Source organism: Oryzias melastigma, linkage group LG1 (genome assembly GCF_002922805.2).
Source record: "Oryzias melastigma strain HK-1 linkage group LG1, ASM292280v2, whole genome shotgun sequence".
In the NCBI taxonomy this organism is placed as follows: domain Eukaryota; kingdom Metazoa; phylum Chordata; class Actinopteri; order Beloniformes; family Adrianichthyidae; genus Oryzias; species Oryzias melastigma.
Window position 1 is genome coordinate 6,961,937 of NC_050512.1, and position 12,813 is coordinate 6,974,749.

Here is a 12,813-nt window from a genome sequence, read left to right on the forward strand (position 1 = left end):
TGTATATTCAAGGGCTGGAAGCTCCACGACAAAAGTGAGACACATTTTTTTCATAACCCTCCATTTGGAGGGATAAATGAAGGGGAAGGGAAGAATTCAGATGGGCCTTATGGTCAAATGTAACCATATCCAGTCAGACAACTGAGCCTCGACTGAAACTGGGTCATGTGATCCGAAAATGTGTAATGTGACAGGACAGTGATGACATATTCACATATTGGCTTCCTCATGACATCAACAGTAATGCTAAAAGCCCTGATTCAACCCAAACTAGAGGAAAACCTGCTTTCAAGACATCAGAGTCAAGTTTCAAACGTTTGGGAATTCTCTGGAAACAAACATCACGTGGAGATCACCTCCTACACCTGAGATGGTTCAAAGACACCAGCACCACAGCTGCTGCCTGCATCCCACACAAGAGCATCTTAACACAACACAGCACTGCGACCTGAAAATGTCTAAAAGTTTATTTTTTTAGCTGTGTCTGAAATTTAAAGGTTTTTCTTTCACTTCTCTTTGTCTCTTCTTTGTCTAACAGGGTTTTTCCACAAGATGGCGTCTTTGTCAGAAAGGACAGTCAGGGGTCGGCTGTTGGCTTTGCACCGCCTGCATGAGGGAGGCTTCTGTGTACCAGGAATCAAAATGACAACGAAAGGAGAATGTGCTGTCACAATATTACTCAAAAATATTTACTGGGTTGTTTCTGAAGACAAATAAATTAAAACTATAACATAAATACACCAGAAACCTGTGTTTATTTGTGCAACAAATAATAGACGCTTTTGTGCAACGTTGCTAAAATCAGTAAAACTGTCTTTGACAAGCATTGAACCAGTCTTGATAAGCGTGCACCCTATCTAAAGGGACGTCTCACCAAAGGAGGACGAATATATAATTTACAGCCTCTTCAAATGAAAATAGAAGATCGATACTTGGTGAGAATCCATCAAGAATCAATCACAGGACTAAATATTGTGATATATTGATATTTTGGTACACCCCTATTTTGGACTTCATATTATACCGTAGTATTTGTCAGGGGCTTGTCCAGGATGGACCTCTTAGGGTGGTTCTTAAAAGCCTCTTAATGATGTTTTTGTAATGTTTAGTATGTGTATGTTATATACCTATTTCTAACCAATCAATGAACACCTAAACACTAGACCTGTAATCTCTTACAGCACCCACTGGATTCTGAATAGAGAAAATAGAGCCTAAAGGGGGTCAGGCTGTGCACACAAATATTTTTTGTATGAATGAAGTATGGTAGTCAGTAGTAAATTAACCTTGTCTTACGGTATTGTTGTAGGATTCTGGTTAAGCATGTTTTGACTAATTCAAACAGACCTATAGTATAATTAGAAAATAGTTATATGACAAAAACTATCAATAAACTATTTCTGCAGAAAGAATAGTGTTAAAAAGTTTAAAACTAATGCATTAGAACACGTGTCAAAGTAAAGGCCTGAGGGCCAGATCATGGAATATAAAATATTGAAAGTTACTTAAGGTTTAAGTTGATTTATTCTGGAATAATATTCCTGCCTTTTTATTATTTATAATTATGGTAAAAACTTGGCATTCTGATAGCTTTTTGGACTATTTTGGGATTTACTAAGATTTTTTTAAGCTTTTGGGGAATTTAGCTAATATTTCAGCTACATACTTGCTATTTTGCGAAATGCATTTTTTTTTGTTTGTTTGTTTGTTTTTTGGGCTGTTTTAGAGTTTAGCTTACATTTCGGCTACACGTTAGCTGTTTTGGCTAATTAGGCTTTTCTTTTTTAGTTTTTTAGGCCAATATTTACAAGCTAGCTGTTTAACTTGATTTATTCTGGAATAATATTCCTGCCTTTTTATTATTCCTAATTACATTGAAAAGTTACGGTTTTAAAGTTTTAAAAAATTGACATTGTGCAAGCTTTTTGGACTATTATATTTTTTAGGCAATTTTGGAGTTTAGTAAATATTTCAACTACTTGCTAGCTGTTTGGCTAAGTAAGCCTTTTTTAAGTTTTTAGGCTGTTTTGGAGTTAGGCTAATATTTTAAATACATGCTAGCTGTCTTGCTAAGTTAGGCTTTTCTTTTTACGTTTTTTTAGGCTGTTTTAGAGTTAGGCTAGCATTTACACGCTAAGTGTTTAACTTGATTTATTCAGAAATAATATCCATGCCTTTTTATTATTCGTAATTACGTTAAAAAGTTACAGTTTTAAAGTTTTAAAAATTGGCATTCTCCAAGCTTTTTGGACTATTATATTCTTTAGGTTATTTTGGAGTTTAGCAAATATTTCAGCTACATGCTAGTTGTTTTGGCTAAGTAAGCCTTTTTTAAAGTTTTTAGGCTGTTTTGAAGTTAGGTTAATATTTACACACTAGTTGTTTTGGCTCAGTTTTTTAGGGTATTTTGAAGTTTAGCTATTTCTTCAGCTACATGCTAGGTGCTATGGCTAACCTAAGTTTTTTTTTATGTTTTTTTCTAGGCTCATTCGGCATTTAGCTAATATTTTAGCAGGCTATCAGCTTTAGTGATGTCAGCTATCAGCACTATCATCTTTAGCAGTAATGCTATATTTCTAGTTCATAATTATCTTAAAATTTACGATTTTAAAGTTTTGAAAATTTAATAAATGTTTATCCTGTTCGGACCGCGACCTAATTTGTGTTTTGGATTTTGGACCCTTCTGCGATTGAGTTTGACACCCCTGCATTAAAAAGACAAAATCCCAATGTGTCCTTCTTTTCTTTGAAAATACAATATATCTTATGGATAGATTGAAGTGCTACTTTCCAAGAAAATGAGGTTCCATACAGGAGTAAATCTCCTCATGCACAACATTTAAACAGCAAGCATACTGAAATGCACACAGCCATTGAATCAAGGTAATTAGTTCTGATAAAGTGAGCTGCTGGATGATGAAGTCCTGCTGAGTTCAAAGGGGAGTCCCTCATCAGGAAACATTAAGTGTTCTTACCAACACCCCACCATTTAATCCCAGCGCTTGTTGCAGCGTTAGTACCGAGGGTTACTAGGAAAACGCTGCATCTTGCTTTAGACGTCCACTATGACACACTTCAAACAAACAAGTAAAAAAGAGTGAAACTACTGAAAGGGAAACGCTGAAATCCTGTCAGCTATTCAACAATTTGCAGAAAAGGGAGTTCACTTTGACACAAGGAGCAGTGCACAGAGGCTGCTGAATCTGAATTAAGCATAGATTGGCCTATATTGCAGCAGCAAGAGAACTAGTTCAAGAGGTACCAGCCCTCAAACAGGTTCTGTCACACAGGAGACCCTGCTCTAAAACAAGTATCTGCTCAGGGGACGTTTGCAAAGAACGCCAATATCTTTAAATGATTAGCCAATTAAATATATGCACATACTGGAGTTGCTGAGATGGAGCGACAGAAATGCTCTCATGACCCCGTAGGAGTGCTCCTGCAGGAGTACAAGCTCCCCTCACAAAGCCGGTGAGTGATTGAGTAACTCTGACTTTCAGGAATATCACACATAACTTCACGTTAGGAAAGCAGCCAAATTCTTGTTTTTGCCTCAGCTGCTTGGTTAGGTCCCAAATGGCACAGAGTGACCCAGTCATTAACCGGTAAACCTGCGGCTTGACAAACAGCTCCTGCATGACAGTAATGATTGGAGTTTTGGGGCAGAGAGCAATTAAAGCTGAGGCCAGAAGTTTCCAGAAGCATGTCTGTCTGCATTAGAGACTTCATCATGATTCTGACTGTAGCCCCTGACCTGTACGACCTGCACTGAGCCGGCTTCCAGTACGCCAATCTAACAAAATGAAGCATAATGAGATCATTTTCACTACAATAAGGTTTCACTTGTTTGCTATAGTAAATAGATTGAAATTATCTGAAACATCTCAGGGTGAACACGTTGTGTCCAGCTCTATATCCTCCAGATAACTATGCAGCTCTGCAAGTAGCATCAAATTAATTAACAATGACTTCCAATACAAAGTACTTTGAACTGCAAGTGCACAGAGAACACAGAGCCAGATAGACTGGAAACGTCGACTCCAGTGCCTGCTTTACAACAATGGCTTATGACTTCCATGGAGGGGCTGCAGGCAAATTCCCTCTGGTGTGCGGCCAGGAGCGGGAACGCTCCGCCTCAGCCGCTAAACACCAGAGCTGAGCCAAGAGTGCATGACTCCAGCACGGGACAGTATGACGGGAACACGCTCCAGACTCGTTTGGGTGGGTGCAAACCAAAATTACACCCACGGTAATTAACCTCTTCAACAGGGGACCTTTTAAAGAAGCAGGAGATATCTGTGAGAAGGAATCTGCCGAGAAAATGTGCATCATGGCTGCTCATCCAGAAGAGACCTCAACATCCCTCAAGATTTCATCTTCCAAGGATCAAAGTAGACTGGAGACATTCTCAGTCTACAAGCTATCGTGTTTATAATTCTATCAACCCTCAACGATCCCTCAGTTTCATTTACTCTGTTCAAGCAAACGTGGAAGCAGAGTCAGCCACAAACTAATCACTCTAGAGCAGAAGCAAAGGGATCGATCCGTCAGCCTTTGCTGCCTCTGACATAACAGACCTCGTAAGCCAACAAACAAACAAGCAGACACTGGTAGAGGCCACAAAAATACTGTCAGACTTATAATGTGGGAGATAAGTTGATTTCTGCTGGTTACTTTAAGACTCACTGTAATAAAAATCAGGTTGTTGGTGTTTTTAACATGTTAATTGTAGCATTGTTTTAAGCTGGAGGACGTATATAAAGAAAATTGAGATTAAAATTGCATTTCTAAGTAGTTTTTTATTCAAATTGTCGTAAATTAGAAGGAGGTGAAAAAAATACTATTGGAAAAAAAGCTTATTGTAATCTATTACATCCACTTGCAGACATGTACATCTTCATTTTTCTCATCTGAGGAGGGCATCGGGCTCTAAAACAAAACGTGCACTGTTCAAATGAATATTAAGTAAAAATAAATAAATACAACTGTTCAACTGGATACTTCCAATATTGCTCGCCATTTTTGTTGCAACGTTAATGTTAGGTTGGTGTAGTGAGGGGCTGTAAGCCAGGAGGAGAGAGTGTAAACAAAGGGATGATGGGAAATAAGGGTAGGCTTACTCTACGACAAGAGTCCCGACCACAACTGAAAGGCAAATTTCAGATAAACTCCTGCAAAAACTGTCCTAGAAAATGACAGGTTTTTTTTACTTAAGGTAAAAACGACAGAACCATTATTAAAAGACCCCTATAGGAACTCTTTGAAAATGGACCAAAATCTACCTTGCCGGTTTGCAGAGATCCATAAACAGACCACTGGACTCAATGATCTGCTTTCCAAAGCTATAACTTTGATTACATAGCCCCTCATTACAATCATCCTAGTGTACAAACACAATGGAAACCAAACCGCAAATACCAGTGCGCTCCAAAAACAGTTAGAAAATATTAAATACTTTTTAGTACACTATCGCAGATTATATAATAATCTATATATTGTTCAAATTCCCTCCTTAATCCCTAACCACTAAAAAAACTATATTAAAGTGTGGGACTATCTACTGATATCATGAAGTGAAAACCTAATCCATATGAGTATTTTACGACTATTTATGAATCCAATGTGTTCTGATGATGAAAACATCGATGGATGGAAATTTAAATACTTTTTTCAAAAACTGTTCAGATACAATATTTGTGATCTATATTCTTCAATCTAGTGAGCATCGATTAACGCTGTTGTTTTGCAGAGAACTCTGGGAAATTTCTAGGGCTCTCAATTTTAAAATTGTACTACAAAATGGCGAACACACTATATCAAGTAGTGAAGGAATTCGAACATATCCTAAATGTTCTACGCATTTTTATAATTTAGTGGTGGATGGAAAACCCATAAAAAGAGGGCATACTGCCCCCTGCTGTATGGGAGGAACATCCATGCGTAAACACTAAACCCTAATCCAATAAACTGGGGGACTACGAATTTGAATAAGCAACAGATGGAGTCTCTGAAAATACTGATAACACTTTGTTTCATCAGAGAGTAACCGTAAACAAATAGTTGGATTTTTTTTAAATGCTCTTGTTTTCTCTTTTACATTAGTTAGGAATATGGTGGTATAAAAAGAAGTAACATAGACTGTCATTAGTTACTTTTGAGCATCTACTGGGATTCTGACTGTATTGTAACGTGGTCTAACGGTTGTATTTCCCTTTTGCCTCTGTAATGCATTTGCTTTTGCTGCATCCTTGAATGTAAACAGCTGCTGTGTGAACACACCCACTGATTAAAAGGGATCAAAATTGATTCTTTATAGGAATTTCAGTCCAAGTAGGATTTTTAATGAGTGTGTTATTCCAAATTAATTATTAATTACCTGTAGCAGCATAATCTACTTGATTTAATTCCAAAAATAATAAATTAATCCAGGGTTTCTTTAAACAAAACCTGGAAATAAAAAGCAGTAAATTGTTAATTAGGGCATAATTTGATTATTTTTTAATTTTCTAAATTGATAAACATAAAGAGTAATGACTTAATATATCTGTTTGCTGGTCACAGGCCCACAATGGAAAATGTTAGTGATTCCCTAATGCCTCACAGTAAAGTGCATCGCTTGTGTTTACACGGAAACTCCTGCTTGTATGTAGTAGATGGGATGAAATCTGTATCAATAACTATTGTGTCTGCAAACAACATCTGTACTGAACACTTCTCTGCTTCTGCTCTAGTGTGTTATTTGTGGCTGAAAACATGCTTTATACTCATAATAAAATTATTTTTTAATGATTTTGTCTTTACTGCATTCCAGCAGAGGTGGACTGGAGCAGGTTTTTAACCCAGATTCCCCCACCTGATAAGGTGAGCAGGACTGCTGCACCGTTCCCACAAGCAAGTCCTAATATGAGTGCAGCCTGAGGGTGCATACATACTGTCAGAAGTTCCTCCAAATCAGGTTTAGTCTGAAGTGGTGGGAGCTTCTGTGAGTCACCTGAGACAGGTGCCTCCTCCAGCTGCAGGAGGAGTAAGAAGAAGAAGACTCACCTTTCTTGAACTCCTCCAGCATGGTGTCCAGCTTGGTGTCATTAAAGACAAAATGCAGAGGATGGCTGTAAAACTTGGTGATGGTTTTGAGCGGCGTGCAATCATCCGGGTCCACAAAGGCCAGGTCCTTGACGAGGAGAAGGTCCACGATGTTGGACTTCTCGCCCTCGAACACGGGGATGCGCGTGTAGCCGCTCTTCATGATCTCGGACATGGTGTTGAAGTCCAGGGTGGTGTCCCCGGGGATCATGAAGCAGTCTCTCAGCGGGGTCATCACGTCCTCCACCGTCTTAGTCCTGAGCTCCAGCGCGCCCTGGATGATGTTCAGCTCCTCCTTCACCAGGTCGTTGTAGGGGTCCGTGACGCGCAGCATCTCCAGGAGCTTCTCCCGGTTGTACACGGTTCCAATCTCCTGTCCCAGAAGGTAGTCCAGCAGCTTGCTCACCGGGTAGGAGGCCGGGAAGGTGAGCAGCATGAAGAACTTGGTGAGGAAGATGGTGTTGGCGCCCACAGCCAGGCCGTGTCTGGAGCAGATGGCCTGGGGGACGATCTCCCCGAAGATGACGATCCCGATGGTGGACATGACCACCGCGATGAGGCCGGAGCCGGCGATGTCGTCCAGCAGGATGGTCAGCGTGGTGTTCACCAGCACGTTCCCCAGCAGCAGCGAGCACAGCAGGTAGTTCCCCTGACTCCGGACCGGCTCGATCTTCTTGGCGTAGTTCTTCTCCCTCTCCGTGCCGCAGTTCTGGACGATCTGGAGCTCCATGGGGTCCAAAGCCATCAGCCCCAGGTTCAAGCCGCTGAACATGCCAGACAGGCACAGCAGCATGGAGATGAAGATGACCTGGAGCCAGAAGGGCAGCAGGAACTTCTTCTCCTCCACCACGATCACTTTGGTGTCCTCCCCGTCGTGGTAGATCCAGGTGTTCTCGGTCCACGGGTCGTGCGTTCCTGCCGCGGCAGATGTGGAGGTGGCGATGCAAAGGTAGTAGGCTTTACTCCTCTCTGTCTTCCGCAGAGGTTTGACCTCGATCTCCACAATTCCAGAGGTTTTTCGGTTCAGGATGATGTTGGGGAGGATGATGATGTCCGAAGTCCTGATCCCGCAGGGATGTGAGCTGGACCAGTCCTCCAGGCTCTGCTCATCCCCGGAGGAGCTGTCAAACGCGCGCACCGCGCGGCTGCGCTCGTGCTCCGTGAAGGCGATCTTGGACCAGGTCTCGTTGTTGATGTTCTGCCCGTACACCCGCAGCCGCACGCGGGAGCGCTCGCTCACCCGGAGGAAGCCCTTGTCCATGAAGGAAATGTCGTCCGTGTCCTCCAGCCGCAGCCCGATTATGACGGTCTCCTCGGAGCCCTCCGCTCCGCTCGTCGGGGTGCCGCAGCAGCCCGTGACAGTCAAGAGAATCATCGCCAGAGCTCGAACCCGGTTCAGTGACGCCATGTTTGCGGCGGGTTTTGCCTGGGATGACGGATCTGCCATATCGATCAGCATTAGAAGTCGACCTCCTGAATGAGAGGCACTGTGGATCAGAGTCCGTCCGAGTCCGCCTTCATCTCCGCGCACGGCGGTCGGGACTGGTGCATCGGGACCCGCTCGTTCCCACGACGTGTCCGACACTGAGCGCAGGCTTAGGGGCCACTCACGCCTCGCCTGATGTCCCCGAGACAGGGGACGGCGGCGACCAATCAGGGGGCGCGCTTGGCCGGAGGGCGGGGCCTACGCAGCCTCCTCGGCGAATGAAATTCCCAAACAAGTGCACCTAATGTGAAGAAGCCTGGCAGGTCTGAGGAGATGACAGACACTTTTACTCTCCGTGACCATGTGGAGTGACAGAGCTGTGCAGGAGTGGTCCTCCAAAAATGTTCAATTCCTCAAAGCAGAGATATATATATATACATGTACATATCATAAACATAGTTGGCCACAGAAAAAAAAATCACACATTTTTTCTGTTAAACTAATGTCACTATGCGTTCTTATGGGATATATGCACATGTATATATATATATATATATATCTTTGTAAAAAAAGTTATATATATTTTCTCTCTCTCTCTCTCTCTATATATATATATATATATAGAGAGAGAGAGAGAGAGAGAGAGAGAGGGAGAGAGAAATACAGAAAAAATGTACATATATACATCTATGAATATTTTACAAACATGTACTAATATATATGCATTTATATATCTCCCATAAACATTACATATATATATATCCAGTAAGAACTAATAGTGACATCAATATAAAAGAAAAAATATATTTATACATATGTATGAAGGTTTTTACAAACATATTTTTTTATTATATATATATATATATATATATAACTTTTATGACCTGGATTACTTTATTGTTTCTTACGTCCCACACTCCACCTTTATTTCTTTCTGTTTTTAATTCAAATTAAAATTTCATTTAAAAACGTAATTAAGTAATCAAGATGCATGAACAATTCTCTGCTTCTGCAAAATTACTTTGTTCTTGCGTGGTCTTTGAGGCGGAAAAAATGTTTTACACCCCTATAAAACTGATTTTTGTCATCAGAAATATATTCAGGTTGTAATTACAGCACACTAACAGGAACAAGTGTTTTAATAATGTTTTTCACTCATTAATTCAAAGGATCTTTCTTTTTTTCTGGCGTTTCACATGACACAATTGACAAACTGAAAGTAGGACATTTCTCTTATTTTTGCAATAATCAGTGTATTAGTTTTACACTCTGATAGGCTGCTTGACAGGAAGGTGAAAGGTTCTGATTGGTTGAAAAGCTAAAAAGAATATTGGCGTCAAAAGTGTGAGTTTGTGTTTGGAGCTATGTGTGTTTTTGCTCTTATTTTTACAGACATTAAATCAGTTTTACAAAAGCATTAAATTGCTTTGCAATTGATATTTTTTTTTTACAGATTTAAAAACGTTAATGTAAAACTTGTTTTTCATGTGTGGATGTCAGTTTACAGTTGTAAACTAGAAATGACCATAATTGCCCCCCCGCCCCCATCCTAAACAGTCTCTTATGTAATGCTAATTTGGCACAGAGAGTTAATCTCTGGTAACAGAGCTGATAGATTTACTGCATGTTTATCCACTTCTAATGAGCACAAAAGGCAGCAGGACTCACATTAGCGTTTGCTCACATAAAGGTGTGCGCTCAGGTGTTCCTACTTCATAGAAGGTCTAAGACTGTACAAACAAGTAAACAAAAATTAATGCCAAATCCATTTTCATTTTATTTTCATAAAGTTCAGCCCACTGTTGTTTTTCCCATCCAAATGATACATTATTAAAATATTATACCACACTGTATGGTCACATTATTTTTTTTCAAAATTCAAAGTGTTTCCACACATTGGACTGATTGATGGTTTTGTCATTTATTTTTTGTTATCACGTGTGTTGTCCACTGTGATGCACTTGGTTTTAACCTAGGTCTCAATCCATATATGGTAAAATATTGATTATCTCGTTTTGAAAAGATTTTTTTAACTTACCTTAGACAAATTGATCTTGTTGGATTGTAGGAAAAGAAATCAATTAATTGATTAATCATTACACCCCTATGTTAAGGTAACGCTCCCAGGCTATTCACTGTCCACATCACTGCATTTATGGAGAGGTGGACTTAAGCAGGTTCTCAACCCAGACTCTATACTAAGACTAAAACCTACCAACTGGTGGTAAAATACTTTTTCTGGCCAGAAGTGAAAGAGGATGTAGGGCGTTGTTGCTGAAGCCGTCGTGCGTGCCAGATGATGGGTAAGCTAAATCAAAAGTTCCCTCCCCCACCATTACAACCCATTCCAGTGGTGGGACAACCATTTGACAGAGAAATCATTGACTGTGTTGGCCCTCTACCGTGAACTAGAAATGGCAACCCGTTTCTGCTAACCATCATGTGCTTTGTAACATGTTATCCGGTGGCTGTGCCACTACAAAAAATAACCACACGCTCTGTTGTTAAAGCTCTACCAAGGTTTTTTTCTGTGTTTGGGTTGCCTAAGACCATTCAAACTGATCAAGGGTCAAACTTTAAGTCTGGTGTGTTCAAACAGGTAGTACAAGCCCTAAACATAGTACCTTCAACCTCCGGTGCATATCACCCTGAGTCTCAAGGTGCACCAGTAAAGGTGGCCCCAAACTTTGAAACACAATTATTGTTTGCAAGCAGGAAACTTGGGATGAGGGGATCTCATTTGTGCTATTTGCAGCTCGTGAAACTGTACAGGAATCACTCGGGTTCAGCCCAGCTGAACCAGTGTTTGGGCACACTCCTCATGGTCGTCTCCAAGCTTTAAAAGAGAAGTTTCAACAGAACCAATAACAAAAATCATGCACGTGTTTGTACGTGATATTCAAGACCATTTATGGTGGGCCAACAAGATCGCTAAAGACTTCCTGGTCAGCTCTCAAAATAAGATGAAACGACAAATGACCTTGGTTCTGCTAAACGTTAATTCCAGCCCGGTGATAAGGTCATTGTTCTAGTCCCAGTGACAGATTCTTCCCTTTCCGCAAAATACACAGGACCTTATGAAATCCAGGAGCGTTTCGATAGTAACAGCTATGTGCTCTCTACTCCTGACATATGGTGTAAAGCTTGCATCTGCCACATCAACATTTTAAAGTCATAATATAAGTGTGAGACTGCCACCCCTTCTAGTGAAACACAGTAGGTTCCTACTAGAGTCTTTCCAGACCAGACCAAATTAGATGCCTCTTATTAGGATGATGGTCTAAAAACGCCTACTTCTTCTCAAAGTGGTGCATGGCTCAAAAACTCTGAAATCCTATAAGAGCTCCCCAAACATATAGGTACCTGCAGGAGGGGCAACAGAGGGACCACATCTCCTCTATCTTTGACTACCAATGTCTTTTCAGTAATACTCTGTCTCCCACCTCTGTCCTAGCGCATAACATATCTGTAAATCCAAATACACCAGTAAACCAAGGCTCTTATTGTGTTAATTCTCAAAAAAGAGAACTCATGCTTCATCACAGACTTCCGAAAAGTAAATGTAGCCACCATTCCAGACTCTTATCCCTTATCAAGAATGGATGACTGGACAGAGTGGGTAACGCTGTTTTTGTTACTAAATTGGACCTGTTAAAAGTCTCATTCACAGAACGTGCCTCAGAGATATCTACTTTTGTAACACCAGACGTTTTGTGCAGTAATCAGTCATGCCATCTGAGTTACGTAACGATCCAGCTACCTTTCAGTGCCTAATCAACATTTTCCTGTCAGGTATACCCCACTACCGTGCTAACCTGGATGACTTAGTTATTTAAACTTTCACCTGGCAGAAGCATATGAAAGTGTTGTGACAGATATTCAGACGATTGTCCGAGTCATCCCTTACATTAAACCTAGCTAAATGTGACTTTGGAAAAGCCAGCATCACTTATCTGGGCCACCAGGTGGGGCAAGGGAAAGTGTATCCAGTTGAGGCCAAAGTTTAAACTTCGCCACTCCAACCTCCATTTTAGGTTATGTTTTACTCTAAAAACCATTTCTAATACTTAAACATAAACACTTTCCTTTAAGTTATTCATAAGTTAAACCCCCAAAACCACACACTCCTGCTCCGTAGTCGGCCCACTACACAGTTCTCTCCTTATTTGTGGGGTTTAGGGACTGAGACCTCCGCGAATACGCAAAATTCGCGTTTGACGACAACCTCATATCTGTCCCGCCCTCCACGTTACTGTTCTAGACTCCTCTAAAACACTTCTGATCATGCTTTGTAAACATGTATT

The 12,813-nt window shown here is 40.8% G+C and overlaps 1 protein-coding gene and 1 long non-coding RNA gene across 4 annotated transcripts in view; one reads left to right on the forward strand and one right to left on the reverse strand.

Moving 5' to 3' along the window:
* The window catches only part of LOC118598675, a 3,769-nt gene extending 2,912 nt beyond the window's left edge, over positions 1-857 (forward strand). For both annotated transcript variants that reach the window (XR_004947773.1, XR_004947775.1), the window contains one exon: positions 539-857. This is a non-coding gene — a long non-coding RNA (uncharacterized LOC118598675). The remainder of the gene's footprint in view (positions 1-538) is intronic.
* cnnm2b (cyclin and CBS domain divalent metal cation transport mediator 2b) overlaps positions 1-8,705 on the reverse strand; it is a 57,662-nt gene extending 48,957 nt beyond the window's left edge. For both annotated transcript variants that reach the window (XM_024259508.2, XM_024259507.2), the window contains exon 1: positions 7,045-8,705. In XM_024259508.2, coding sequence (XP_024115276.1) covers positions 7,045-8,542 — 1,498 coding nt within the window. In that variant the 5' untranslated portion in view covers positions 8,543-8,705. The remainder of the gene's footprint in view (positions 1-7,044) is intronic.
* Between the last annotated feature and the right edge of the window lie 4,108 nt (positions 8,706-12,813).